At 39.4% G+C, this 26326-nt stretch overlaps 1 protein-coding gene across 7 annotated transcripts in view; it reads left to right on the top strand.

Annotated features, from left to right (window-relative positions):
* The window catches only part of med25 (mediator complex subunit 25), a 41022-nt gene extending 22792 nt beyond the window's left edge, over positions 1-18230 (top strand). For 2 of the 7 annotated variants that reach the window (XM_038297339.1, XM_038297343.1), the window contains exons 16-20: positions 11295-11405; positions 11568-11639; positions 13264-13434; positions 13514-13634; positions 17768-17907. In XM_038297339.1, the coding sequence (XP_038153267.1) occupies positions 11295-11405; positions 11568-11639; positions 13264-13434; positions 13514-13634; positions 17768-17871 (579 nt within the window). In that variant the 3' untranslated portion in view covers positions 17872-17907. Of the gene's footprint in view, positions 1-11294; positions 11406-11567; positions 11640-13263; positions 13435-13513; positions 13635-17767 lie in introns of all 7 variants that reach the window. The other 5 variants (XM_038297338.1, XM_038297340.1, XM_038297342.1 and 2 more) reach the window with 5 other exon arrangements.
* The last annotated feature ends 8096 nt before the right edge of the window (positions 18231-26326 follow it).

Here is a 26326-nt window from a genome sequence, read left to right on the forward strand (position 1 = left end):
CAGATTTAGCTACTTAGGTCTACTATAAGATCTTCCAGGGTTTCTTCCATGTATCATCCTGCCAGTCCTTGGCGGATTTACTGATGTGTTCTGAGTTTTCCTTTAGCTTCAATGTCTTTAGATCTCAGATGTTCTTCAAACATCCTCTGATAAAAGGGAAAGTTCAGAATGGGCAGGTCCTGCAGCAAAGCGTCCACATGTCATGACTCTTCCACCTCTGTGCTTCAATGTTAGTATCAGAGTCTTTTCCTGGAAAGCTGTAGTTAGATTTAAATAGTCCAAATACTGTGATGTCAGAACTTCCGGTCGATACCTTATGGATTGAAATGGATTAGTGCAAATTCTTTATCATTTTAAAAAGTAAGCTACATTTTTTTTTGCTGAAAAATAAAAAAATAATCTAAACTGCATTTTCATTTTCTCTTCAGACGGGTCAATAAAAAAAAAAACTGATTTTAAATAATAACATAAATATTTTACATAAAATTTTCAAAAGATGTCCCAGCAAAAGTAACTAAGATTTATTATGAAATGTTGAATTAGAAATGCAAAATGTTTTAACCAAAATTCTGTTTTTTTTATTTTTAGTCATAGCTGCTTTATTTGACTCATAAATAAAATGGGTAACAGATCATCCACACTGGATATTAATTGTTTTGCTTATTTGTTTTTTTTTTATTTAAATGACTCAAAGGGAGATTTGGACAGATTGGATTGAAGGGGTGTAAATAATAATCGTTTTGTATCGATGCATCGATCTAAAAGCCGACGATCCGATGCATCGACACGTCCGCAAGATAATCGATTCATGTTTTTTTTCCCCTCCGGTCTATTTTTATCCATTTGCTCCTGGGCGTAATTCTTCCTCCCGTGCTGCGGTGCCGCTAAACCTATTTTGCCCTCCTACCGCGCTTCCTGGTTATACTCTTACAGCAGTTTGTTGCAGCAAGCTTAAAACAGACATTTTTAAATTATGCTCAGTATTGAAGCGTGGTCTGAGCTACACACTGTGGGTCTAGATACGGCCGAGGCGGTGAGGAAGTGGGGACGAGTTTAGTCCGACGACGGAGGGACATGAGGGCCAAAAAGAGCGGAGATCTAGGTGAAAAAAGGGTCCCAGCGGTCTCGCGCACCTCGCTCTTCTAGCGGGTCAAACTTCACGAGTTGTTTTCCGCAATTTCGGTCATAAAAACAAAACAAGCCGGCCTCCTGTCTGCTGCACTGTTTGCGGTCAGCTACAATCTGGGAGAGGAGCAGCGGAGCGTCTGTGGAGGGGGCGGTGACGTCGACACTCTGAAGCCTTCTTCTTCTTCTTTTTTTTAATGGCGGTTGGCAAACAACTTATAGGTGCATTACCGCCACCTTCCAGAATGGAGTATGGACCAGACAAACTATTATATTCTCCCTAAAATACCCGTTCTTCTTAGAAAATTAAAAATACTACCAAAAACTACATCCCCAGATGACCTTTGAAACAATTCCCTTATATCTAGATTATTTTTATTCCTGTCTAACTCTCTAAGCAACATCTCTCTTTCCTGAGTATATTTATTACATTCTAAAAAAATATGTTGGACAGTTTCTCTGGAGCCGAGGTATTGCATTGAACTCATTACACTGATATTGTGCAGTATTTTTGCAGTATTTTTGATGCAACTTTTCTACTTCTGTTATTTGCTGTTGTTTCTAAAGAAAATGCATAATGATATTACAGCTTTCATTGATTTATTTCAAACTTGAAACTTTGTTTAGCCTGTAAGGTGTAAAAAAAAAAATAATAAAAAAATAAATAAATAAACCGATTAATCGATTAATCGAATCGAATCGTGGTGTATTCTTGAGTATCGAAAATAATCGAATTGTTGGGTCAGGAAATCGATACTGAATCGAATCGCCATGATGGATGTGATTTAGACCCCTATTGTAATGGCAGAAATACTTTATTTCAAAGTCAGACATTTAGTTTATATATATATATATATATTTTTTTTTTTTTTTTTTTTTTTGTGCTCAAAAATAAGCAATAAGTAAACCAAACTGAATTTTCATTTTATTCTCCAAGACCTCCCCGTTTGTTACTTTGGAAATAAAGATTTAACATTCCATTTTCAAAGATATCCAGGAAAGAAGTGCTCAAATTAAATTTTTTTAAGTTGTCCTATATTTAAAATGCAAATTTATTAATACAAATGCTTTGGCATTTTTAAGTTAAAGCTGGGTTTTTTGGATTAATAAAGGAAATTGCTAAAGCCCCTGTCACACCTTGACGATTTAACCAGTGTATGTCTGATGTCCCAGAATCGCCTAAAACGCCGTCATGCGCCACACTTTCTGTATTTTATCAAATGCTGTATACATAGAGTATTCAAAGACAGTCAAGAACTTCTGTCTTTTTTTTTAACTTTTTACAGCACTAGTGGCTTGTTTATTTGACAGTAGGCTGAGAGGAAAGGGGGTATGAGAGAGGGAGAGAGACATGCGACAAAGGACCACTGGTTAGATTTGAACCCGGGTCAGCTGCGTCGAGGACTAAGGCCAGTGTCCTGAGTGAGGCAGCGATGCGCCCGGCCAGCATAAAAGGAATTATTTGATCGTAGTATTAACCTAGATGCTGTTTGTCGCCCACCTAAAAAAGAAGACGAAGAAATGATAGTGAACGAAGGGAGGATCCATCACACTCACCTTCTGGCTCACCCTATGATGGGGATGATCTCTGGAGGAGAACTGACGGTTTCCTCCTGTGAACCCCCTTTTATACCAAAACACTGCCAATACACCATCATACAGTATATCTAAGTTATCGTAAGTTTCTCGATATACTTGCCATATGTCGACGTGTGCCAGCGTGCTCATAACTTATACTAAACTGACCCAAAATTTACCCGACGTATGCCAGCGTTTTAGCCAAATTTTTCTTACGTCAGGCATATGCTAGCTAAACTGCCGAGGTATGACAGGGGCTTAATGATCATCCAAGCATTTCCTTTTCTTCTTTAAGGCTACCTATTGTTTGACAGAATTTAAGAGAAAGCTAAGATTAAATTGCTTTTTTTGTGTTCCATAAATCAGTTGAATTTGCCAAGCAGCGCAGGATAGGGGCGTCATTTGCAGCTCTTCTGCTGCCTCTGTTCTCTTGCGGGAACTTTAGCAGGGTTCCCGTGGGTCCTTAAAAAGCCTTAAAAGGCATTAAATTCTTCAAAATAAAACTAAGGCCTTAATTGGTATTAAAATGTCTTGAATCAGTCTTTCGTAGGTCTTATTTTTTAAAACATCATAAATAGGATTATTTTTATTATGATTTATTTTTGCAGTCTAAATAAAACATTAAAATTGAAAACTTTTTTTTTATAAAAAAAAATAAAATAACGGCTCAGCATTATTGGTTCCGTCCCGATAGCGGAACTAATAAAAGCGTTGCTGCGGCTGGGACATTTGGGAGATGCGCCATTTACTTTTTGTCTGGAAAATATTAGCAAGTATAAATGTAATGAAAATTGTCTCCAGCAAAGAGTTTTCTCCATGGCTAAAACCAGGGAACATACATGAGGCACAGTGTATTTTGTGCAAGAAGCGATTCAAGCTCGGAATGATGGGAATTAAGGCAGGGGAGTCGCACATGCGAAGCGTGAAACACAAAGCGTCAAAATGGAGTTACCGAGAAACAGCCGGTATTTCTCAGTTTTGTTCCACCCTTGTCTCTGCAACGCCTCCACTTATCACCAAATCAACTAACGTACTAATAAAACGATACAAACAAAAATAGATGCAAAAAAGACTTAGCACTGGTTATGTTGTGTCTTTAAAACTGATTTGTTTTGTTCCCTGCTAAAACAAAGTTTGTGAATTCAGTTACATAATTGTTACAGTATATCTGTCATTTGTGTGTTTTTAGCTTTCTTCCTGTATGGGAAGCTTTTCAAAATTTGAAACATTAGTGCAGTGGTTTATGTTAAAATAAACCTTTGGGTTAAGTTGGCGCAAGCAGGTTTTTCTTGTGTTTCTTGTGAATTTGGTCTTAAATTTTTATTTCAAGTGGCAATAAAAAGTCTTAAAACGTATTGAATTTAACTTGCCTTATGCTGTAGGAACCCTGTTTAGTGTCTTCATCCTTCTTGCATGCCTTATGCAGTTTGTCTTTGATTGAACAGGCCTACACTCTCATAAGCTGCGATGACTAAATATTTCTTTTTCTTCTAGCATCTTCTCTCCAGGTGAATTTGCTCGGGTCTTTAGACCTTGGCATGTTGACAGATGCTTTGAATGTCCTCCATTTTTATCCCCTACAGTGAAACGATTGATTTTAATTCTTTTGAGACCTCATTAAGTCCCACCTTGGACTCCTAAATTGTTTCGATCTTCCTTATGACCTCTTTAGATCTCACCTTGGTGTCCCCTTTCTCACACCTGGTTCAAACAGCTGAGGAACAAGGTCCTAATTATGAGCTCCTCACTTGTCCTTTTCTATTCCTTACTATTTTATAAGAGAACTTTAAATTACTTTTTCTTTATTTTCATTCTTGATATAATTTAAATTCTTAAGCCTTTTTATAAAAGAGTTTAAAACTGCCATCTTTGCAGGGCTCAGTTTAAACCCTTTAAATGTGTCATTGACTAAAACAGAGATGTGTAAATTTTTCAGGCTGCACAGACATCATTCCTCCTGGACAGAAATCAGACGGCCTCCCTCCTCTTCCTAAAAGCGTACCCGCTTCCGTTTTCATCCCTGCAGACGGTACGAATTAGAACTCATCCCTCAGATTAGCCGTGTTTCCGTCACATGGCTTCGCTCCAGCTTCTCGCGCGGAGGAGAGGTGCTGCACGGCTGTTAAACAGCGCAGGGGAGCAGCATGTTGCTCTTTAAAAATAAAGCTGCTTGGCGAGTTTACACGATTCAGATTACATTGCCACTCGCGCTCTGATATCATCGGTGTTGATGGCTCTTGTCTAACCATCCTGCTAATTTTACGTCTCTGCGAGTGGCCCAATATGTGACTCATGAGTCGTGTGTATGAGTATCGGGCTTGTAGGGGAGGCAGATGACATGAAATTTTAATGTAGACTTTTCTCTACCTCTGCCTCATGTGTATCATCACAAATTCAGCGCTGCATTGCTAATAAGGAAGTGCTACAGCAATTTGAACATAATTAAAATTAAATTTGGACCATTGGTTAAGGTTTCTCTGTGCAGAACCCTCAGAGTGGCGTTCTTCTTCAGCAGCCAGATGACTGTTTGTTCCTTTTTTAGAATTGAATATTACGGCGTTTCAAGTGATGCAGACTCTCCATCGAAGATCGAACAGATTACCGGGTCTAAAGGCAGGAGATGAATCATAGCAGGAGAGTTTTTTTGTTTTCCTCTGTTGGTTTCCTTAAAAGACCCACAGCTGTTTGTTTCATCGCTGTTGGTCAGTGAGTGAGGTGCCCGTTAGCACCATCCCAGGGTGATTTGTTCAGATTCAGTATGATGGATGAGTGAAGGTGTTTTTCCATCTCGCTTTCCTGTGTCTAAAGTTAATAATTTTAGCTGGGAGTGGAGATGAAATGCCTTTCATTTCCCCTTGTGTCTCCCTGAGTGTGGAAACAGATTGAAGCTCTTTTGCAGGGCTGTGGAGAGGAAGCTTCAGCAGCTGGATATTGTTAACTTTCATTTTAGAAAAATCAGAACTTTGATTCTTAAAGTGACCTGACAGACTTTGCTGTAAATAAACCGAACTCACCTTATAAATAGTTTATACTTTATCTTCTCCTAAACGTTTCCTGATTATTCATTCATTTTCGTGGTAATTCCTGAAAGCTTTAGTTGCAATTTTTTTTACCAAAGCTATTAACTTTTAATAAAAATAATACATCCGCAGAACATCTAGTGCGGTGCAGAATAAAAGTATAAATTTTACTAATTTATTAACTTAATGGGTCCAAAATAAAAATAAAAAATAAACTTTGGGTTACTATGCCAGCATAAGCACAAGAGATTCTCCACCAAAAGAAATAGTAGATTGAAGTGACGCGAGGAGTTGCCAGATCCTTTCAGCTTTATAACAGAACCGAGAAATGGTTTCCTCTTGGCATCACATTTCTCAAATTCAGGCCAAAATAAAGAAAAAGAAAGATATTGAAGATAAACATCAATCAAGCTTTAGAGCAATGTGCCAACTTAAGATATCAAAGGAGTTTAGAAGCCATGCACGGGGTGCTGTTTCCTTCTGGAAAAGCAAGTTAAATATTAGCTAAGGTTAGCATTAGCGGACCTGGAACTGGGTATCAAACGGAACAGAGCGCGAGTGCGCCACTTATTGGCCAGGAAGAGGCACCTGTGAGGCGCTGAACAGATTCCAGGAGGATTTGGCAACACTGCAGCTCAAAGAAAGATCCTTACAGATCACTTTTAGCCAAAAAAAGACTTAGCACTGGTTATGTTGTGGCTTTAAAACTGATTTGTTTTGTTCCCTGCTAAAACAAAGTTTGTGAATTCAGTTAAATAATTGTTAAAATATATCTGTCATTTGTGTGTTTTTAGCTTTTTTCCTGTATGGGAAGCTTTTCAAAATTTGAAACATTAGTGCAGTGGTTTATGTTAAAATAAACCTTTGGGTTAAGTTGTCGCAAGCAGGTTTTTCTTGTGTTTCTTGTGAATTTGGTCTTAAATTTTTATTTCAAGTGGCATTAAAAAGTCTTAAAAAGTCTAAAATTTAAATTGCCTTATGCTGTAGGAACACTGATGCTTACATTTAAGAAGGTTTTCAAGAAGCTACAGCTTTCCTGTAAAGGGCAGCATCGTTTCCTTCCTCTGCAGAAAATGTTGCACCTCCATGTCCTTAAAGAGGGATGGTCTAAACGCCTCCCTGGACTCAGGTCCTCTGGAGTAATGAGTCTGAGAAACCAGTGAAAGAGCCTGGGCCTGGCAGGTACCAGGAGACCAGCAGGTGTAAAGTTTTGTCTAGAGCAGTGGTTCCCAAAGATTTTCTTCTGGGCCCCCCTTTGGATTCCAATAAAATGTCCACGCCCCCCCCACCACCACCACCACACCACCATAACCCCCCGACCCCCCAAAAAAAAAAAGAATCAACTGGGCCCACACATCGTTCAACCAGATATAATAAACCTATACACATATTTTGTTTTCAAACTACACTGAAGTTTATTTCACACTTCAGGTTGCAACAAAACAAACTACACCATCTTTACAGTGGAACACTTTTGTGTAACTATTTTTTTTCATAGTTCTATACTGTAGATTAGAAGAGGATTCTTTGTTGTCTGTGTTATTTTAAACATATTTCTTTTTTTTTATTTGTAACAATATTTAACTTTGCTATAATCTATACATTAAAAAAGCCTCTGTGCAAAATGGAGTGAAAACATTGAACAGCTCCCTGAGTTTTTTCTTTGTACTTTAATCCTCCCATCTTTTCAGTGGCTGTAGTGAGCCTGCTTTTTGCTGCAGATCTTCTCAAATCTGGGTTGCAGTGTCACAACTGTCCATTATGCTCAGTCAAGCAAGCGCTGTTTTTTTTTTTTTTCTTCATTCATCCATACCGCTTCCCGCGCCCCCCCTGCAATGGCATTGCGCCCCCCCTAGGGGGCGCGCCCCACACTTTGGGAACCACTGGTCTAGAGGACTCTATGGGTTTGGCTGATTAGTCGTAGTTGCCCTCAGGTGCTTAGTTAGAGCTAAAGGAACTCCCTTCATCAAACAGAAGCGTTTTGGACAATTTCCTGCAGACCATTTCTGCTGTAAGAAGGTTGAACACCAGGGCACAAAGAAAGCCCATTAAGAGGCAGGCCTCGGTTTCCAGCATCAGTGTCTGACCTCTAGAATGCCTGTAGGTCTGTAGCTACGAATACTGAGCAAAGTAGAACTTTTTTTAGCGGATCTCCTCTGAAAACGTCTCAGTTTGAGACATTTGCAACGCAAATGCTTCAAAAATCTTGTTAAAAGTATTTCTTCAGCCATAATGACTTCCTGTAACAGCAGATCAGCTCCGTTCTTCAGCCTCTTGCGATATCATTAACCTAAATACGCACCAAGCTCAAATTGTTTGTGTTTGTTTTTGTGCACTTTGTATAAACTGGTTGTGAAATCCTGTGGTGGAAATCAATCATTTATAACCCAGCTGTGTTTTTATTGTCTGCTTAAATCATTTAGTGAAATAAAAAAGCACCACTGGATTGTACCTTAACACACATTCAGAGTGGTTAAGCTCTGAGTAAAACGGGCGGTTTGATCTCTTAATTTTTAAGAGCACAGAATGGATTTTTTTGGAGATTTTTGTGAAGCTGGTTTTCTATTAGTTTCAAGGTTGGAAGCTAAAGTAAACCTGAAAACATCCAGTAATGTTTCATCAAATGACTTCGCTGCAAAAGCCATCTAGAAAAAGATCAGTTACATGTATTTACCCTTAATTCGACAATGCAATTGTTTTTGTTTTTCTATTTCAAATGCACTTTCCATTTACAAAGTGTCTCACTTACGACCTTAAGGAAAAATACACTTATTTTAAGAAGAAAAAAAAATATTTCAATTTTTTGCAGTGTTGAAGTAATTTGCACCATTTCAACATGACTTTTTTCACACCATCCAAAAGGTCTAAATTTTGCCAAATAATCTGACACCTTTTTTGAAACTGTTGTGTCCAAGTTTTAAAGATCTAGCTTTTGATTTGGAATTAAATCATTTTTTGAGCCCATTCTGTACAACTCAGCCACGCTCCACTGGTGTCCAAACACCTTGATGCTGCAAACACCGCATTCTTAGGGTTCCTCAAACTGCTCCTATCTGAATATTAAAAATTTTTGCAGAAGATGTTTGCCGTTTGGTTTTCACTCTCTCAGTCTGCAATTCTTTCACTCTGGAGAACAGAGCTGGCATTTTAGCGGGTTTTACTCTATAAAAGGCTTCAGCCTGGTTGGTTTCTGAACACCAACGTAGATTTCTTGTCATCTGTGGAGGAAGTTTGGATCGTTATGTTAGCAGAGCCCAATGTTGATGAGAACTACTAGATCTTGTGTGAATAAAACATTAAATCATAACTTTAGTCACAGTGAGGTGCAGTAAAAGATGCTCCTTTAAAAACTGTGGAAAGCCTCTGATTTCTGTTATTCATTTGCAATTTTCTACATGATTTTTTTTATTGTTTCTCCAGATTCTGCTGCAGATTTTAGTGAGTGAGGTCGAGGTTTAGTTAAACACCTCGCAGGTGGGGCTTTGAGTTAAATCCTCATTTGTTGTCAGTGTTTGTTTTTCCCTTTCCATTTGCTGTCTGACAAAATGAGTGTAAACGCATCCTAGCAAGCATTCAACACTGCTAATATAAAGAAAATCTGTGTGCTGTACATATACTTTATGTCAACAGAAGGAGGGTGTAGAAACAGCAGACGGGTGGTATCTGTGTTCTTCCTTTTAAGATTCATTTTGCATGTATAAAAATATTAATCAAACTTTTATTTTTGTTTTAACTTGCTTTTAAGAAATAAAGTTCTGTTTCCATTACATGTAACCTTTAAAGAACTTCAGATGGCGTTTATGAATAGCTCTTTGTACCCTGTCTATTTCTGGTGCAGGAAACCGGGTTAAACCGGACAAAAGAGGTAGAAATCTCCCCTGATTATACTCTGAGCTACAGCTTGAGCTTTGCATCTCATTTCTAACTTTGTTTCAGTCATATTGCCTTATATATTCTGTTGCTGTCAAAATAATGCAACATAATTTCCATTAGCAAGTTCAACAGTTAAACACAGCTACCAATGCTGAGTATTAGTGTTTTACTGAGCTTTGCATTTAAAAGAATTGATTGATTCAAACTGTGATTAATGGATTTAAGAAAGAAGGGATTTCTGCAGGGAGAGAGTAGGACTCTCCTCACATCCCTTTTAGGAGACTCTGACCTGTAAATTGGTGTCTACAGTGTTTATGTTCTGAGATCCAGACTCTCATCACAGGCTGTATTTGTTTAAGATGATTGGATAATTAAAACGTTTTCCACAATAAAATTGGTTTTGATTGTGTTTCAAACCGTCATTGCTTTGAAATCATGAAAGGATCCCAGGAAAGCAGATTTCACTCTCCTTATTTTTCCTTTCTTTTTGGTAGTTTTGATCAGAAGAAATCCACACCGTCAATATTTATCTGCACAGTTTTGGATTGATGGGGTTTAAAGGGGGCATAGTCGCATTATGACTTTTTTAGAATTTGAACACCAGTAGTTTGTTCCCATTGCATACAAAACTTTTCTCAAAGTTTACTTTAGTTTTTATATTTTTTTAGTCTTCATCTTTTTTTGCTGAATGTCTGACTGTATTTCAAATGAATAATGAAATATACTGTGTATGTGTGCACGGGGTAAACGAGGAGGTACCGTTTACTGCTAAGCAGGTTAGCGCCCACTAGTGATTGAAATAATAATAAAAAAAGCGATAAAATCTGAATGGCTGAAAGGTGGGGGCATCTCTGGGGGCCGTGATAGCGAGCTTCTCAGGCTGGGGTTCGAGGTGTTTATGTAATTCCAGAGGTATATGGAAGGCCAAAATACATCATATAATGCATTAGCGGAATGTTTACAATAAATACATAAATTTTCCATTAAATAAAAAGACAATAAAATTATTTATTTATGTAAAACATTTAATTCTGCAATGTACCATCAAATAATAAGAGGCTTTTCCCTTCTGCAGCTAAAATGTAAACAAACCTTTAACTCTTAAATTCTGAAGTTAGAAAAAAAAATGTCTGTAAATTCTGCTAAACGTATAACGAAAGTTTGCTGATTTTAAAGAAATCTGATTTTCTTTGTTAAACCAGATTTTTTTATTTATTCCGTTTATGTTTAATTTTATTCTTCTTGTTATTTATCTGTGTTGTATAATTTTTCTCCTATTTTTTTGTTTTGTTTTTTTTAAGATATGTTGCAGCCATTAGAAAGTGCAACTTTTTAACCCTTGAACTTAATGCTGCCACCACTGTGCTTCGTCATGGGCGTAGTCTATTCGGGATTATTTATGGTTTTCCAGCAGATAGGTCAGGTTTAGTTGGTCTAATCTGTTGTGAGGACTTTCTTTCACATGTTTATTTGACCACAGGGCTTGTTGCAAGCTGGACTTGGTGTGCATTCTTTCAGCGAAGACTCTTTTCTTGCCATTCTTCACAAAATTGTTACGAATTAATAGTTGTCTTGTAACCATGAGTCATTTTATTTTTACTTTGTTATTATGTTCAACTTTGTCAATTTCTAGATATACAAGATGTTTTTTGTGAAATAAACTGACAGATTTTTTTTTATTTTTTTTTGCCCTAACAGCAGTTAGGTGGAGCAGGGGTTCAAATGCAGCCCAATCAAGTCCCTCCCAACCAGAATTTTCTGAACCGGCCCCCTGGTCCCATTCCGGTTTCCCACAACAACGTCCCGCAGGTAAATAAAGCTGTTCTCTGTTATCAGACCCGCTCTGTCCGTCCAAATCTTCCCCCTCCTTACACTCTCTGCTGGGGACACTGACTGCTCGGGTGCATGCCTTACAGGTGTCTCTTTCTCCTCCCACCTCCTCTCCTCCTCTTTTATCTGTTCTGCATCCAGTCTGTGGTGGTGGGCATGCCCCCCGTTAGTCAGGTCTCTATAATGGAGGAGCAGCAAAGGCCGGGCAGTATGGTGAGAACCCAAACGACTAACGCCTGATTTTAACTTTCTATTCACCTTGCAGACTGGTTACAGGCTGAGCTGTTTTATGAACTCTTAGATTAAAGGTGCTGGACTCACAGCTTCTTTCATGCATGTAATACCTGTAGGCATACACAGCCATGAGGCTCTGATGGGGGCAGTTTTTATTTCTTTAAAACAAAACTACTTAATATAAGTTACTTTTATGTGAGGGTTTTAATGCAGCTTAGAAATAATAGAACTTAGTGCTGCGGTATTATTTATTATTGTTGTTAAAAGACCATTTTTATTTTTGGTGCTTTGAGGACATAAGAGAATGTGTCAACAGTAAGGGAGGCCTTTTATTGCACCAGTCCTTTACTTATAAGCCTTATTCCTTCAATAGTGACAGGCAGAGATTTCTCCCTAGTCTGTCACTATGGCAAGCTGTATATACATTTAATAGACAAGAAATATAAAACTAAATTTTCAGAAATGAAGTCGTTCTGGTAAAAAGTCTCAGACATCCAGAATGTTATCCTTTCTGTTAGTTTCTATCACTGATCTCAAACTTCATTCTTCCTCAGACAAAGTGAATCATTTAAAGCTCAGACTTATTAAACAGAAGAGTAAAAACAACAACTGTACCTTCAACGTGTTAAAGAAGTTATTATTTTATTTTATTTTTTTCTATTTTTAGAAGGGCTGTGTAGTAGTACCTTCTACATGACGGCAGTAGATTAAAAGCAGCGATGAGTGAAGGCTTCTGATCAGCATGGATTCTTTTTAACCTTGTTAACAGATTTCTAGTTGAGAATATCTCTGTATGTTCGTCTTGGTTTCCTCTAACCTCCAACATCTTTATCGAATGGTTAAACTAAGAAGAATCAATGTATTTTTAAATCATCTTCAGCTGAGATAGTTTGCTATGAAACAGGCGACAGACTGCAAGTGGACATCGGCTCTGTATAGGTGTGTTTTCTTAACCAGGATACATTTTATTGTTTTGTTTACGGTAGTTTTAAAGCAGTTGAATCATGGCGATTAAGAAAGGTTAGTGAATAAAACAGGTCAGAACATGAAGTGTTCTTGTCTGTGTCCACTTTAGTCAGGGTCACACGTCCAGTATCATTTGGTTTAGGTGTGTTAGAGAGGGCATGTAACTAAATGGAGGCTCTAAAGCAGCGGTCCCCAACCACCGGGCCGCGGACCGGTACCGGTCCATGGGTCATTTGGTACCGGGCCGCACAGAAAAAAGTATATATATATATATATATATATATATATATATATATATATATATATATATATATATATATATATATATATATATATATATATCGACGATCAGAGTCTAAGTGATGTTTTATTTTGAAAAATGTAAAAAATTGCGGTATTCTCTCCCAATTACATCAGTCGGTGCATCTGTGCCTCTTGACACGGGTTAATTCAGTTCAAGACTCATCACTATCTATAACATCCTATCTTTGTGAGGCGGGATTTTCTGCGGTTACAGCGACCAAAACAAAGCTACGGCCTTTCATCATAGGTCCAAATCCACATAAGAGCTCTGCATTTCTGTGCCGATATTTTTGTAATGCTATATGAATCTTTAACCAGCATTTCATGTGTTTAGATGACAATGAGAGCAACGGGACCAACCAATCAGCAGCCAGCGGTCAGTGGAGCTCCACCCAATCAGGTTGCACAAGGCGGTCAGGCCCAACAACAGGGATCAATACTCCGTCTCCCAAATCCAGGAGCCAATCCGCAGCTTCGAAGTCTTCTACTTAGTCAACAGCAGCCGGTTGGAGCAACGAATCGCTTTTCATTCACGGTATTCAGCTTCTGAAATTGTATGGCTCTAATGTTGCTCTTCCCCACAGCAGGGCGCGGTGTCTCACATGCCAAACATGATGTCCCACCAAGCTCTGGGACAGCAGATGGTCCATCCTACACCAGGAGGAGGGGCTCAAATGCAAGGCCAGTGGAGGCAGCCCATGACAGGTCAGCAAACTGTTTATAGACGATTAAAGAGCCTAAGATGTTACACACGTTTTAGAGGTTTGTTTTTTATTTCAAGGGTTAAAAAATATATCTCTGGAAAAAGTAGTAAAAAAATATTTTTTGAATCTTTTTGGTTAAAGCCAGGTAACTGTTCAGCTAACAGGTTTTAGCCGAGGTTTCCCAACAGTGTTTGGTGTAATGTTTCCCAACAGTTTATACACCTGCTAATTGAATTATTGAAAAATAAACGTTTGCACATCATCCAAACGCATCAATATTATGTTTGAACTGAAACTATTAATATATCCAAAGGTAAAAACAAGCAATTTTGCTTCTGTTTGCTTCCTGGTTGAAGGTGATACGGTCTGCATCTTGTATCCTCTTTCAGAGATGTTTTCTAGTTAACGAAACTGTAGACGTGGCACAATTTGATTTATTTCAACACATGTAAACGGTTAAAAAAAAACGTCCAACTGGCTAGTCTGTGCTTTGTCTACATTTAGTTTTCCTTCTTGCAAAGTGGTATTAAAAAAACAAAAAACAAGTGACTTTTTTATTTTGTTAAAATTTAAACTAAATCAAGTGATCGATCTAACCTCTAAGCGTAGATCCAGCAAAGTCGAGGAGATGTTAAATTCAACTCTTTTTTCAAAATACCTGCTTGTTTTTCCCATTTTGTTGAAAAGTAAAGATAAATCAGCTTAGCTGTTAACCCCTAGAACCCTACGTACCCACCGGCGGGTCCAGCTGCTACGTGACCTCGTAATTTTAACAAACCCCCAGTATTGATGTAAAAAACACATTTGGCACAGTTTGGTGACATTTATGGATAAATGTGCCAAAATGGCCTCTCCGCCTAAGAAATTTCTCACTAATACCATTCTAAAATAAATATGATTCATCTGATTGAGTCCAAATTTGGTATATTTTTACACAACATTTAGATTTAAAAGTCTGTACTACTTTTTTGTGCTATAAATAATATTTTGGTAGTGTTTTGCAATGCTTATTTCAAAGAAAATTTTGGCGAGGTTCAAAAAATGCAAAATATTTTGTATTTTGTCCCTAATATTTCAGGCAGGGTCAAAGCTACAATGGTGCTTACACCAGAAAACCATTCTATGACATCTTACCTTTACAGAGGTACCAAAAGTTTCTTCTTAAATCTAAAAGCTGTGAGGCTAAAAGTGATTTACTTTTGTGTGTTTTTGTCAGGCAGAAATTTATTTATACCCCCTTAGGGTGTAAGGGGTTAACAGGAAGTTCTTGATTTAAATTTTTCCTTAAAAAAAAAAACACTAAAGAAGTAAATCTTAAAATAGAGGCACGGATAAAAAAAATCTGGACTGAAATTGATGGTTTAGAACAGATATTTACTCTGTTCTTTCATTTTTATTTATGTACACTGCTCAAAGATATAAAAGGAACATGTAAAAAGCACAATATAAAATCAATCAAATCAAGCTTCTGTGAAATCAAACTGTCCACTTAAGAAGCAACACTGATTGACAACTTCACATGCTTCTGAGCAAATGGAAAAGATGAAAGGTGGAAATTATTGGCAATTAGCAAAGGACACTCGAAAATTCAATTCGGTTTATTTCTATAGCGCCATTTCACAACACGTCATCTCAAGGCACTTTACAGTTCACCAGATCATACAGTCAAATTGATTCATAGTTTTCTATCCAAGGAAAACCAGCTGATTGCATCGACTCATTGAGGCAATCCCTCACACTAAGGCCCCGTCCACACGAAGACGAACCCTGGCCTAAACGCACAAATTTTTCACCAAACCAGCCTCTCATCCACACGAAGCCGCCGTTTCGGGGGTCTGTAAACGATCTTTTTTTCATTCAGCCTTCAGAGTGGGAAGATTTTGAAACGCCGTTTTCGCGTTTCCATCTTTAAGCTCTAACCGCATTTTTTTTTTTACACGCATGCGTCATAGCGTCGCCTCTAAACACGCATGTGCGACACAGTATCACAACAATGGCGCCGTACTGTGTTGAATGGTTGCTGCTCATGCTACTCACCCTGCTGTCGGGCTTACAACAGAATCTTCTTCTTCTGGAATATCTCCAGGAAGAACAGAGCAATATCGACGACAGTTCAGCACCTGAATTTGACTTAACCACGAAAATGGACCCGCAGGGCAACCATGTATAAATATTAGTGCGCATGCCCAACATTTAGTCGCCTATTTTTGCTTTGGCACCACAGCGCCACTTACAGGCCTGGCATACATTTTGCAGCGTTTTCATGCATTCGTGTGGACGATCACATTTATTTTACGTCTCCGTCTTTACGACAAACGTTCTGGAAAATATTAGCGTTTCGTGTTCGTTTTGACTTCGTGTTGACGGGGCCTAAGCATGCTTGTAGCGACAGTGGAGAGGAAAAACTCCCTTTAAACAGGAAGAAAACTCCAGCAGAACCAGGCTCGGTGTGAGCGTCCATCTGCCGAAGCCACCTGAGGTTCAAAGGTGACAGAGGCAGAGATAGAAAAGGCAACTGTGAAAGGCGGGCCTGTCCAGGAAACACACAGCCAGGCAGACGAGCTCCGAGCCAGCCCTCATGTCAGAGGATAAAGAGAGCACATCCAGCCAGTCACAGTCAGAGAAACAGGACTACACTGGAAAAAACAAGCCGATCTCCAACATCTATAAACTTTGGTGTTGATGACAGTAGCACAGCTGATATTTATCTCCAAGATGGTGTAATAAAGGAGTAGTTCTGCAGGTGAGGGACTACAGACTACTCAGTACCTATTCTGTCTGGCTGATGATTTGGTTACTTTTGAATGTCGCTGGTGCTTTCACACTCATGGTTGGATTAGACACTCTACAACTCACACAAGTGGCTCAGGTAGTGCAGCTCATCCAGAATGGCACACCAATGCAAGCGGTGGCAAGAAGGTTTGCTGTCTCTGTTAGGCACAACCAGTAAACAGGCCTGTACTCCAGCAGACGTGGTGTAGGGCAACAACCCAACAGAAGCACCACCTCCTCCCCTTTGTGCAAGGAGGAACAGGAGGAGCACTGCCAGAGCTCTGCAAAAGCATGTTTCTGCACAAACTGTTAGAAACCAACTCCATGAGGATGGTATGAGGGCCCCACAACCAAAGATGGGGGTTGTGCTCACAGCCCAAAACCATGCAGGATTCCTGCCATTTGCCAGAGAAAACAGGAATTGGCAAATTTGCCGCTGGCCTCTTCTTCACGGACGAAAGCAGATTCACACTGAGCGCATCTGAGAGATGTGACTGGAGACACCATGGAGAGCGATCTGCCTCTTGCAACATCTATCAGCATGACCAGTTTGGCAGTGGGTCAGTGGTGGTGTGGGCTGGCATTCCTTTGGAGGGCCACACAGCCCTCTATGGGCTCACCAGGGCTAGAATGACTGCCATTAGGTACTAAGATGAGATCCTCAGATCCCTTGTGAGCCCATATATGAGTGTGTTTGGTCCTGGGTTCCTCCTAATGTAGGACAATGCTATACCTCATGTGGCTGGAGTGTGTGAGCAGTTCCTACAGGATGAAGGCATTGAAGCTATGGACTGGCCCACCCGTTCCCCAGATCTGAATCTGATTGATTACCTCTGGGACATCGTGTCTCATGTCCCATCTACCGACATTACATTGCGCCACAGACTGTCCAGTAGTTGGCGGACGCTTTAGACCAGGTCTTGGAGAAAATCCAGGGAACTCATACAGAAAAATGGAGGCTCACACACAATACTGAGACTCATTTTGAACTGTTTTAAGGACATTACATCACATTTGGATCGGCCTGGAATTTGTTTTTCCACATAAATTTTGTGTTTGACTCCAAATCCAGGCACCCATTGGTTAATGCAGGTCTCCAGCAAATGTGCATTTATTCAACATTTCCATATATTAAGACCTTAACTCGAAATGGTGCTGATTTAATATCTTTTCCCTAAACTGAAAACGAATTTTCCATTACATTGTGAAAAAAGTTTCTTCAGGGATTGTTGCAAAATGACAAAAATATATCTCATTTACAGAACAGCTTTCCTCTGTTTCACCTTCCATGTAGCTCACTGTAAAAATAATGCCTGCTTCCCTTTCCATCTGAAAATGTAAACATCTCAATTCTGTCTGCAGGTCAGATGCTAATGTCTGGAGGTCAGCGAGGACCCATACCCCAGCCCGGCATGCCCCAGGTCCCCAGCATCACAGATGAAGACGTCATCAGGGATCTTCTCTAAAGGACTCGGAACCAAAACAGACTCTGGAACCTTTGTCTTTATTTGAATCTTTCCATCTTGCTTCCACATTGGCGTTATAAATATACATTATGTTTCCTGACTTGTTTTAAGGTTAAAGTTACTTTTTTTTTCTTTCTTTTTTGTAGCAGTACTGTGCTGCCAGAGTTCGCAGGGCGCAGGAAAATAAAGGTTCTTAATTGAAATGGTCAAACTGTGAGCAAACTAATCTTTCATGCTACATAATGGACTGAACCTCTGGGAATAGAAACTGTAACCGCTGAAAGAGCAAATGTTCTTTTTTTCTTAAAAAAAAAAACTCAAGTCTTTACAGATGGAATAAAACAGGGTACAAAATTGGAGATGTACTTGATCTTTTAGGGTTCACGCACATAAACACAGGAGCCTCTGCACTGCTGCAGTTTGGACTCAAAAGGTGAGAGAGAGATGCTGAAATAGATCCACTAATAGATAGTTCAGTGTCTTTTCCTGCCAAATAGTGTCACTGTTAATTTTAACTACTCCAATATGTCGAGGAACCATAGCGGGCCTCTCTGTGCCAACTAGTCCTACCAGATGGTATCAGTTGGCATGGTGTAGAATCAGGCTGGCCGCATGCGCACACCCAGCAGCTTTGCTCTATATGCCTGCAGTGAGCATCTTTAATGTGTCCTTACATGCATTTGATTCGGTTTAGAGTCAAATGAAGGCAGACCCGGTCCGGATGTTGATCCGACCCGGAGGTTCTGAGAGGACAGCGACATACACAACGGCCTGAACCTACACAACGTGTCTCTGCTTGTGCAGCTCCTTAGACTCAATGCAGTGTCTAAATACTCATCCACAGGAAGTGATGTCAGACTGTGTGTCACCTGGGAGATGGTTGCTAAGATACGATGACAGCGGGTTCTTGTTTTTGAGCCTTTCTCTCTCTTTCCCCCCTCATCAGCCCATTTTTTCCTTTTTTTAAATGGATTCACAGACACAGTGGTCCCTCAGATGCTGGAGCCCATCCCTCCCATCCTTTAATCACTGGGCGGCCCCTCGGAGCCCAGGCTTAGCCTCGGTTTTTCCCTCTCATCCATCAGCTCCAGCTCCCTACAATAATGATGTCCTTTAAAACGTCTAAGCTAAATTAAAGCCACTGATTAGAGCTTGAGCAAACAGAAGCTGCATATTTGGCCAATCAGCTGCTTTTTAACAAGGACTATAGTTGTGATCCTATAGGTTTAATGTTCATACAGGTGGGAAACAAACAAAAACTGGAATAAATGACTCAGAAATTATGAATCTGGATATAAAAAGTCATTTAACGTGAATTTTTAAACACATTGATTTAAATGCTGTTCCCTCTGGAGTGTTGTTCATCTATTTGGTTGTTTTCTTCTGCTCGTCTAAAATCAGGTGATGGCTGCTAGCGTAGAAGTAAACCCAGACGTTCCTCATCAGGGACACACTGAAGCTCATTCTGGAGATGCCAAAGTGTTCCTTGATTGGAAGGAATAAATAAACCCTTTTATAAGTTCTAGATCTGATCTGACTTCAGGAAGCATAGAGGATTTCTTTCAATGCATGAGCAGCAGCTCCCCTGGTGAGGAAACATCACCCTGTCTGTGTGGACGAGCACTACAGAGGAAACTCATTTCATTTTTTCTAATCATCTCTCAGAAACTGACCCACAACTGTAGGGAGCCGTCCACCGTTAACTCATCGCAGCATCTGATCCTCTGTAAGGAAGCTTTCGGGTCAACGCTGAGGAACCCAACAAAACCAAATGATTTACAAAATCCAACGATGAAAACCTCTAACCCTCAAACACCTCACCTTCCACCAATACGCCTCCAGATCCTGTCCATGAAAGCTACAAACAGGATTAGAGGTAAGAGCAGCCCGGGCTTAGACCAAACCAGAACGGATGTCCCCGGCACCCCCGCAGCTGCCTCAGGGGACAGGGACATAAGCCTTCTGCAGATCCACAAAACAAATGTAAAAGAGACAAACAGACTCCAAAGCCATCAGTGAGGTTTGGAAAGGCGGTTGAAACGAGCGTGCTGCCTTAAAGACAATAGTATCCCTTTGAGCTTACCTTCTACCCAACATATAAAAACACCCTTTCCTTTAGCAAATGCTTCCAAGGATGATGTGCATTTTGTCAGACTAATTCCAACCCAGAAATTGTAAATATAATGGTTCATTATTTTTCTGCTGAGGTAGTTTAGGTACTAACTGAAGGAGAGAAGAGGATCTTAGGCCTGGGGGGTGGATTTTTTTTTGCTGGGAAGGTGTTGACAGAATAGAGCGATGGAAGATGAGGAAAGACGATCAAACCCGACACAACTGTAATGGTCCTGCTGTTCGATTAGTTTATCAGTAACACTCAGAAATTAGGGCTAGTTTTCCCTTTTGTCCATTGAGGTATGCAGTATTCAACCATTTTTATACTGAAATGCTTTAATAACTGATAGTAATAATCAGAGTGAGGATCTGTATCAAAGTTAACCCTATTCCAAGATGGAAAGATGAGAGCAGCAGCTGCTGTTACCCCTCAGTCAGGTCAGGGTTATAAAGACTTATTTTCTAACCATCTGTGTTCGTGATTACAGAAGATGATTAGGGCCACTGGAAAAAAAAAAAAAAAAAGTTAACAGATTTTTAAATTTTATTTCAGTTTAGTATGGGAAAAAAGTCGGAATTCTGACTTTAATCTCAGAATTCTGACTTTTTTTCCTCAGAATTCTGACTTTATTGTCAGAATTCTGACTTTTTTCCATAGTCATGTCTGTTTTAGAGACTAGCTCTCTTGTTTTAATGACCTTCTGCTCCTCCATTAATGAGGGGACCCCTCGGGCACGTAAAAAATTGCATAATTCCGTAATTTTCCACCAATGTGTCACTGGCCACCTCAAACAACTAACATCTTTGTCAGTGAAGCTGAGTGCTCCTCTCTCTTCCTTCATGGTGCCCATCTACAGTAAAATCCAAAATTCTGAGATTAAAGTCAGAATTCTGAGAAAAAAGTCAGAATTCTGACTTTTTTCCATACTAAACTGAAATAAAACTTAAAAATCAGTTAACTTTTTTTTTTTTTCCACTGGCCCTAATCCTCTTCCGTAGCTCCCCATTACTAAGGGGTGGACCCGTTTTTGTTTTTTTTTTCAGTTCAATATGATGTTTTCTAAGCCATAACAAGGCTTTTATTTGTGCCACTATATAAGCCTGGAACTCAAATCCTACTCCAGACGTTTTGAATTGAGAAAGCTTCCTGTACGGGAAGCAAAACATCTTTAAACAGAAAACCAAGTCCAGTGGTTTTTTTTTTTTTTTTAACTAAGTCAGATTAAACCTCTCATTCTGATCCTACATAATCCAACCACAATGTCACACCTGGCATGTTTTCATAACACATTGTTGGTCCCATTAACTGTTTATTCCAATTACTTTCGCCCATCTAAATGTAGCAATAGATGATAGTTTAAGTGGTAGCAGGAGGTAAATTATCTGACGCAGTGAAAGTCTGGAAAATAGCTCTGGAAAGTCCTTCGAAGTCCATCCTTTGATGTTAACCGAGGTGTGGGAACCAAAATGATTCTAACGATAATATACTATTCCAAAATAATAATCATCGAAAAACCAGACTGGAATTTTCTAAACTATTAAAATATTTAACTTTCTGCTGAGGCACATCAGCTCTTTGTTCACAGATGGAAAAATGAGTCATATCAGGAAAAGAACGCTGTCGTTACTGTGAAACACGGAAGAGGCTCTGTTATGACCTGGGTTGCTTTGCTTTATTTTGCATGGGGTGTCTGAATCTCTGCAGGGTAAAATTATATCTCAAGACTATCAAGGGATTCTAAAGAGAAATGTGCTACCCAGTGTCAGACAGCTTGGTTTCAGTCGCGGCTCATGGATCTTCAACAGGATAATGACTCAAAATTCACAACTAAAAAACCCCAAGAATGGCTAAGAGGAAAATATAGGACTTTGACCTAAATCCTATTGAATATTTTTTGGAAGGAACTGAAACAAGTTGTCTGGAGAAGGCACACTTCAAACATGAGACAAATGGAGCAGTTTGCTCAGGTTGGTTGGGTCCAAAATATGAGAGGAGTAGACAGTTCATTGACAGCTACAGGAAATGTTTGATTGCAGTTATTGCCTCAAAAGGTTGTGCAATAAAATATTAAGTTGATGGTACCTTCCCTTTTGTCCAGCCTTGTTTCAAGAGTTTATTTTCTAAAATAATTTTGTTAAGGTGTGGTTGAAATCAATGTTGGACTTTGATTAGTTCACTTTCATATAATTCAGATGGTCGATCAGCCAATCAGCTGTCTCTGTTTCTTTAGTAAAAGTCCTCCTTACTACTCCAAACATTTTTTGATCCACTTTAGGAGCCGTTTTTAGGCTTTGAGAACATCAATCACTTAACATTGAGGTTTCAGGGTTCTTTGAGCATAGATTCTTGATTATTTCCTGATCATTTTCTGTCATACTTCTGTAGAAATAAAATATGGTGTGCTTTCTTTTCACCATGACACGGGTTCTGACAACCTGATCCACTTTAGCTCGTGTTAAATCCTGGATACTAGAGCACTGATCCATCGGATATTCATAACTACTCTAGATACTGGAGCTTTAACAGTTTAAAGGAATGAGGGGAGGCAGTCTGGCAGTCTGGCCTTAGTGTGGCCAAACAAAACTGCTTTTTATTGCAGCGTTAATGATGAAGATGCAAGGTTGGTTAGCCCTGTGTTTAAAGGAGCATCTTCCATCTCTGCAGGTGAAAAACTGAGAGTACATAAGAAGAAGTGTTAGAGCGTTCAACCCTTGCATGCTTGTCACAACGGGCTGAGTGTTCAGTTTGGACTCTCCAGTCGAAGGCGTGCTGTTTAATCATCAGATACGGATTGGGGCCTCAGTTTCAGACCTTGGGAGGCTCCGAGGAGTTCAACATGGAGCCAAAGTGTGAGGAGATGCACGCCTGGTGGGAAGAGAAAGGCAGGGGGGCTGTTCCTGACAGCAAAGGGCATATCTGCTCCACTTCCTCTCAACGGGCCTTTTTCAGGAAAGCACAGCGACAGGTCAGAGGTTGCACCCCAGTGCAGCAACTGGTGTGGACCTGAGCATGACCCCACAACCGGTTCCACTCTCTCTCTGCCAGCGTAGCAGCAAACCCAGCACAGGAGGGGAGAACAACTCTCAAAGGTCTGCTTTTTGTCTTCATATGAGGCGCATTAATTCTCACAGAGGCTCACATCTTTATTCATTATCGGCCTGCGGTGTCCACTCAATCAGTCAGTTAAAGGCTGACGGAGCAAGCGCTGCACAAACACAGCGCGGAGAGGGAGTAAAAAGGGAGGTTATGCTCCACACCACACAGCCCGAGAAGACACTGCAGCACAGAGAGAGACAAACAGGGGCGGGTTGGGGAGGAAGAGGACAAAATGTGAGAAAGCTCTTCTGAATAACGAACTGAAGAGGATGGGGAAAAGAGAGAAGCTGGATTGAGAGGTTCAAAGCAAAACGAGTGGAGAAAAGAGTCAATAAGAGTCGGAGACTGGAGGACAACAACACCTCCACTAACTACTGAGGTAAAGGAGCAGGACTGGGGGGGTGAGAGTGTGTGAGAGTTAGCGAGAGGGAGGGATATTCACTGCACTGTTGTGTGACTGGAAATTTAATAGAGTAAGTGAGGGAGGGAGGAGGAAGAGAAGCAAGGAGCGACGCAATGCAAAAGCTCAGAGCGAGAGACGCTGCTGTCGGCATGAAGCAAGAGCTCAGGCTCTTCCCAAGTCTGTTCGACTCAATGTCTTTAAAGTGAGAACAGGTTGGCCACCCTGTTGCTGCTTCCACTCAGTGCACACGCCCATCAGGCATTACATTATGACCGCATGTTTTAATAGGTGGGATACAGATCAGGTGCCATACAAATTTTTTCTTTTTTTGAGTTTTTTTTAATGTTTCACATCAAAGAAAGTTTGAAAATCCAACAAAGGCAATTTGATTGAATATAATATTTAATAATATTTCATTTATCTTCTTTTTTTTTTTTTTTTTAGCATTTACCCCTTTTCCTTTTGTTGGCATAAGATAATTAAAATGAGTAATCAGGAAAAACTACATTTAACTTCATATTTGAAAAATTGAAAAATCCCCTAAATTATTTCGACCTGACAGCATGAAGTAGGTTTATAAATTTCAAGAAAGTAACAGTGTTAGACCTAAAAGACATTTAATTTCACTGTCTTCTATCAGTTTTAGGACCCCACTGAACACATGGAGATAATGTGAGGCAGTGAGGAATCTTCAGGGGGGTTGATCTACCAAAATCACTTCAAGACTTGAATCAACGACTTATCCAGGAGGTCAGAAGAGATTCCAGAACATCTGAACCTCAGCAGGCCTCAATCAGTTCAGTTAAGGTCAGAGGTCATGATTCAGAGATAAGAAACAGACTGAGCTGCTGAGAAGAATTCACTGCTGACCCAAAACAAACGGAAAGCCCATCTAACCAACAAACATCCTGATTACCGCTGGGAAAACATTCTGGTGATGAGACAAAAAGTAAAATTCTTATCTGGTATCAAACCATTTCACACCTGGTAATGTGATGTTCTGCATCTGCTTTGCTGCTCCAGTGCCTGAATTTTTGCAGTAAAGGAACCATAAGCTTGGTGCTGTGGCCGAAAAGCTTGTTTTGTTTTGTGTTGAATAAAGTGCACTGCAAAAACTGATCTAAAAATAAATAAGGAATCTGAAAATAGGTTTATATGCTCTTAATTTAAGCAGATAAATAAATAATTGGATATGATGCATTTAAAATAAGAAATTTTATTTTATTTTTTTTCTAAAAATGAAACATCTTATTTAATTGAGATATTATTTTACATACTTCATCATAAGGGAAGGTAGACTTTTTAAAGAAATAGATCACTTATTATTTTTACTTATTAAGTGGCTTCAGATCAATGAAACCAAAAACTCACTGTACGTAATGCCAGTTGCATTCCATAACTGGTGACAGTGACTTTTTTTTCCAACAAGGGCCGTTTTTTGTTTTTTGTTTTTTTTTGATACACTTTATCCATTAATACAATCATTAGGTTTCCTTAGTTCATCTTTGTCTCATATAAGGGCCCCAAATTATGCAAAATTAACTTTATATACATATTGCCAAGTCATGTGTCCTGAAACCTGTTCACAAGGTTCACAAATAAAAAAAACCCTTTCACCTCTATCCTTGCCTTTCTCCACCTCTTAGATGTGTGCTCAAAATACTCAGTTTGAAAAGCATTCCCCTGATGATGTCATAAGGGGAATTAAGCTGTCCAGAGCGGTCTGTCTTTAGCCCATCACTCAAACTACAGCCTTCACATAATGTATTATTCCATGCTCCTAGGCCATCATTACGATCTCTGGATGGTTGCCATGGTTGCAGGTTGTGAGGGATGGCCTTCGGTAGGACAAGGGTGTGGAAAGCCAAAACAGCTAGTTTAGAAGAGGGCTGAATGAGCAGCTTTTTGGTAAAGGCTATTTGCTTAATCTGACAGGAATTTTTCTGCACAAATGGCTTAAACCTTCTCTGGGGGCCTGAGTGTTATTTTTTCTTATTTTCAGAGGTAGAATAATATGGCCTTTAAAAGATTGTTGATAATTTCAAACATTTAATGGGACAAAACTAAATTGAGAACAGTTTAGGAACAGACCAGATGAAGCTACTATCAGAAAAAGCAGAGAGACCGTAACTTCAGAGATTCAACTAACAAATCCATTATCCAGTCCATTATCTGAGGCCATGAGAATATCATTAGTGACTAGAGCTGTTTCAGTGCTATGATGAGCTCTAAAGCCAGACTGAAACTCTTCAAAAAGTTCATCATCGCACACTTGTTTGGCAACTACTTTCTTAAAAATTTTAGAAGAGAAAGGAAGATTGGATATAGATCTATAATTGACCAAGTCATCAGATTAGGTTATACTTCCAGGTTGAGAAGATTTTAACTTTTTTTTTTTTTTTATAGAAACAGACAATTATATTATAACATATTTGTTGTTAATCCTGCACCTTTCCTTGGACAAAACATTTAATTTATATTTTTAGGAAACAGCGGCTGTTTAGCCTTGCAATCTGTGTGGAGGGTGCTTCAGACTTGTCTGCTGGATATGTCCAAGTTAGAGGCATTTCTTAAAAAGTTAAAACACAGCCATATCCTTATATGACCATTCCCATTGTAACATTTGCTTTAAGTAAATACAAAGAGAAGTACGGAAGAGGATTAAGGCCACTGAAAAAAAAAATTCTGACTTTTTTCTCAGAATTCTGACTTTAATCTCAGAACTTTGGATCTTAATGTAGATGGGCACCATGAAGGAATAGATGTGGGAGCACTTAGCTTCACTGACAAAGATGTGAGTTGTTTGAGGTGGCCAGTGACACATTGGTGGAAAATGATGGAAT

This window comes from Cyprinodon tularosa, unplaced genomic scaffold (genome assembly GCF_016077235.1).
Source record: "Cyprinodon tularosa strain WSP-4 unplaced genomic scaffold, ASM1607723v1 ctg386, whole genome shotgun sequence".
Classification (NCBI taxonomy): domain Eukaryota; kingdom Metazoa; phylum Chordata; class Actinopteri; order Cyprinodontiformes; family Cyprinodontidae; genus Cyprinodon; species Cyprinodon tularosa.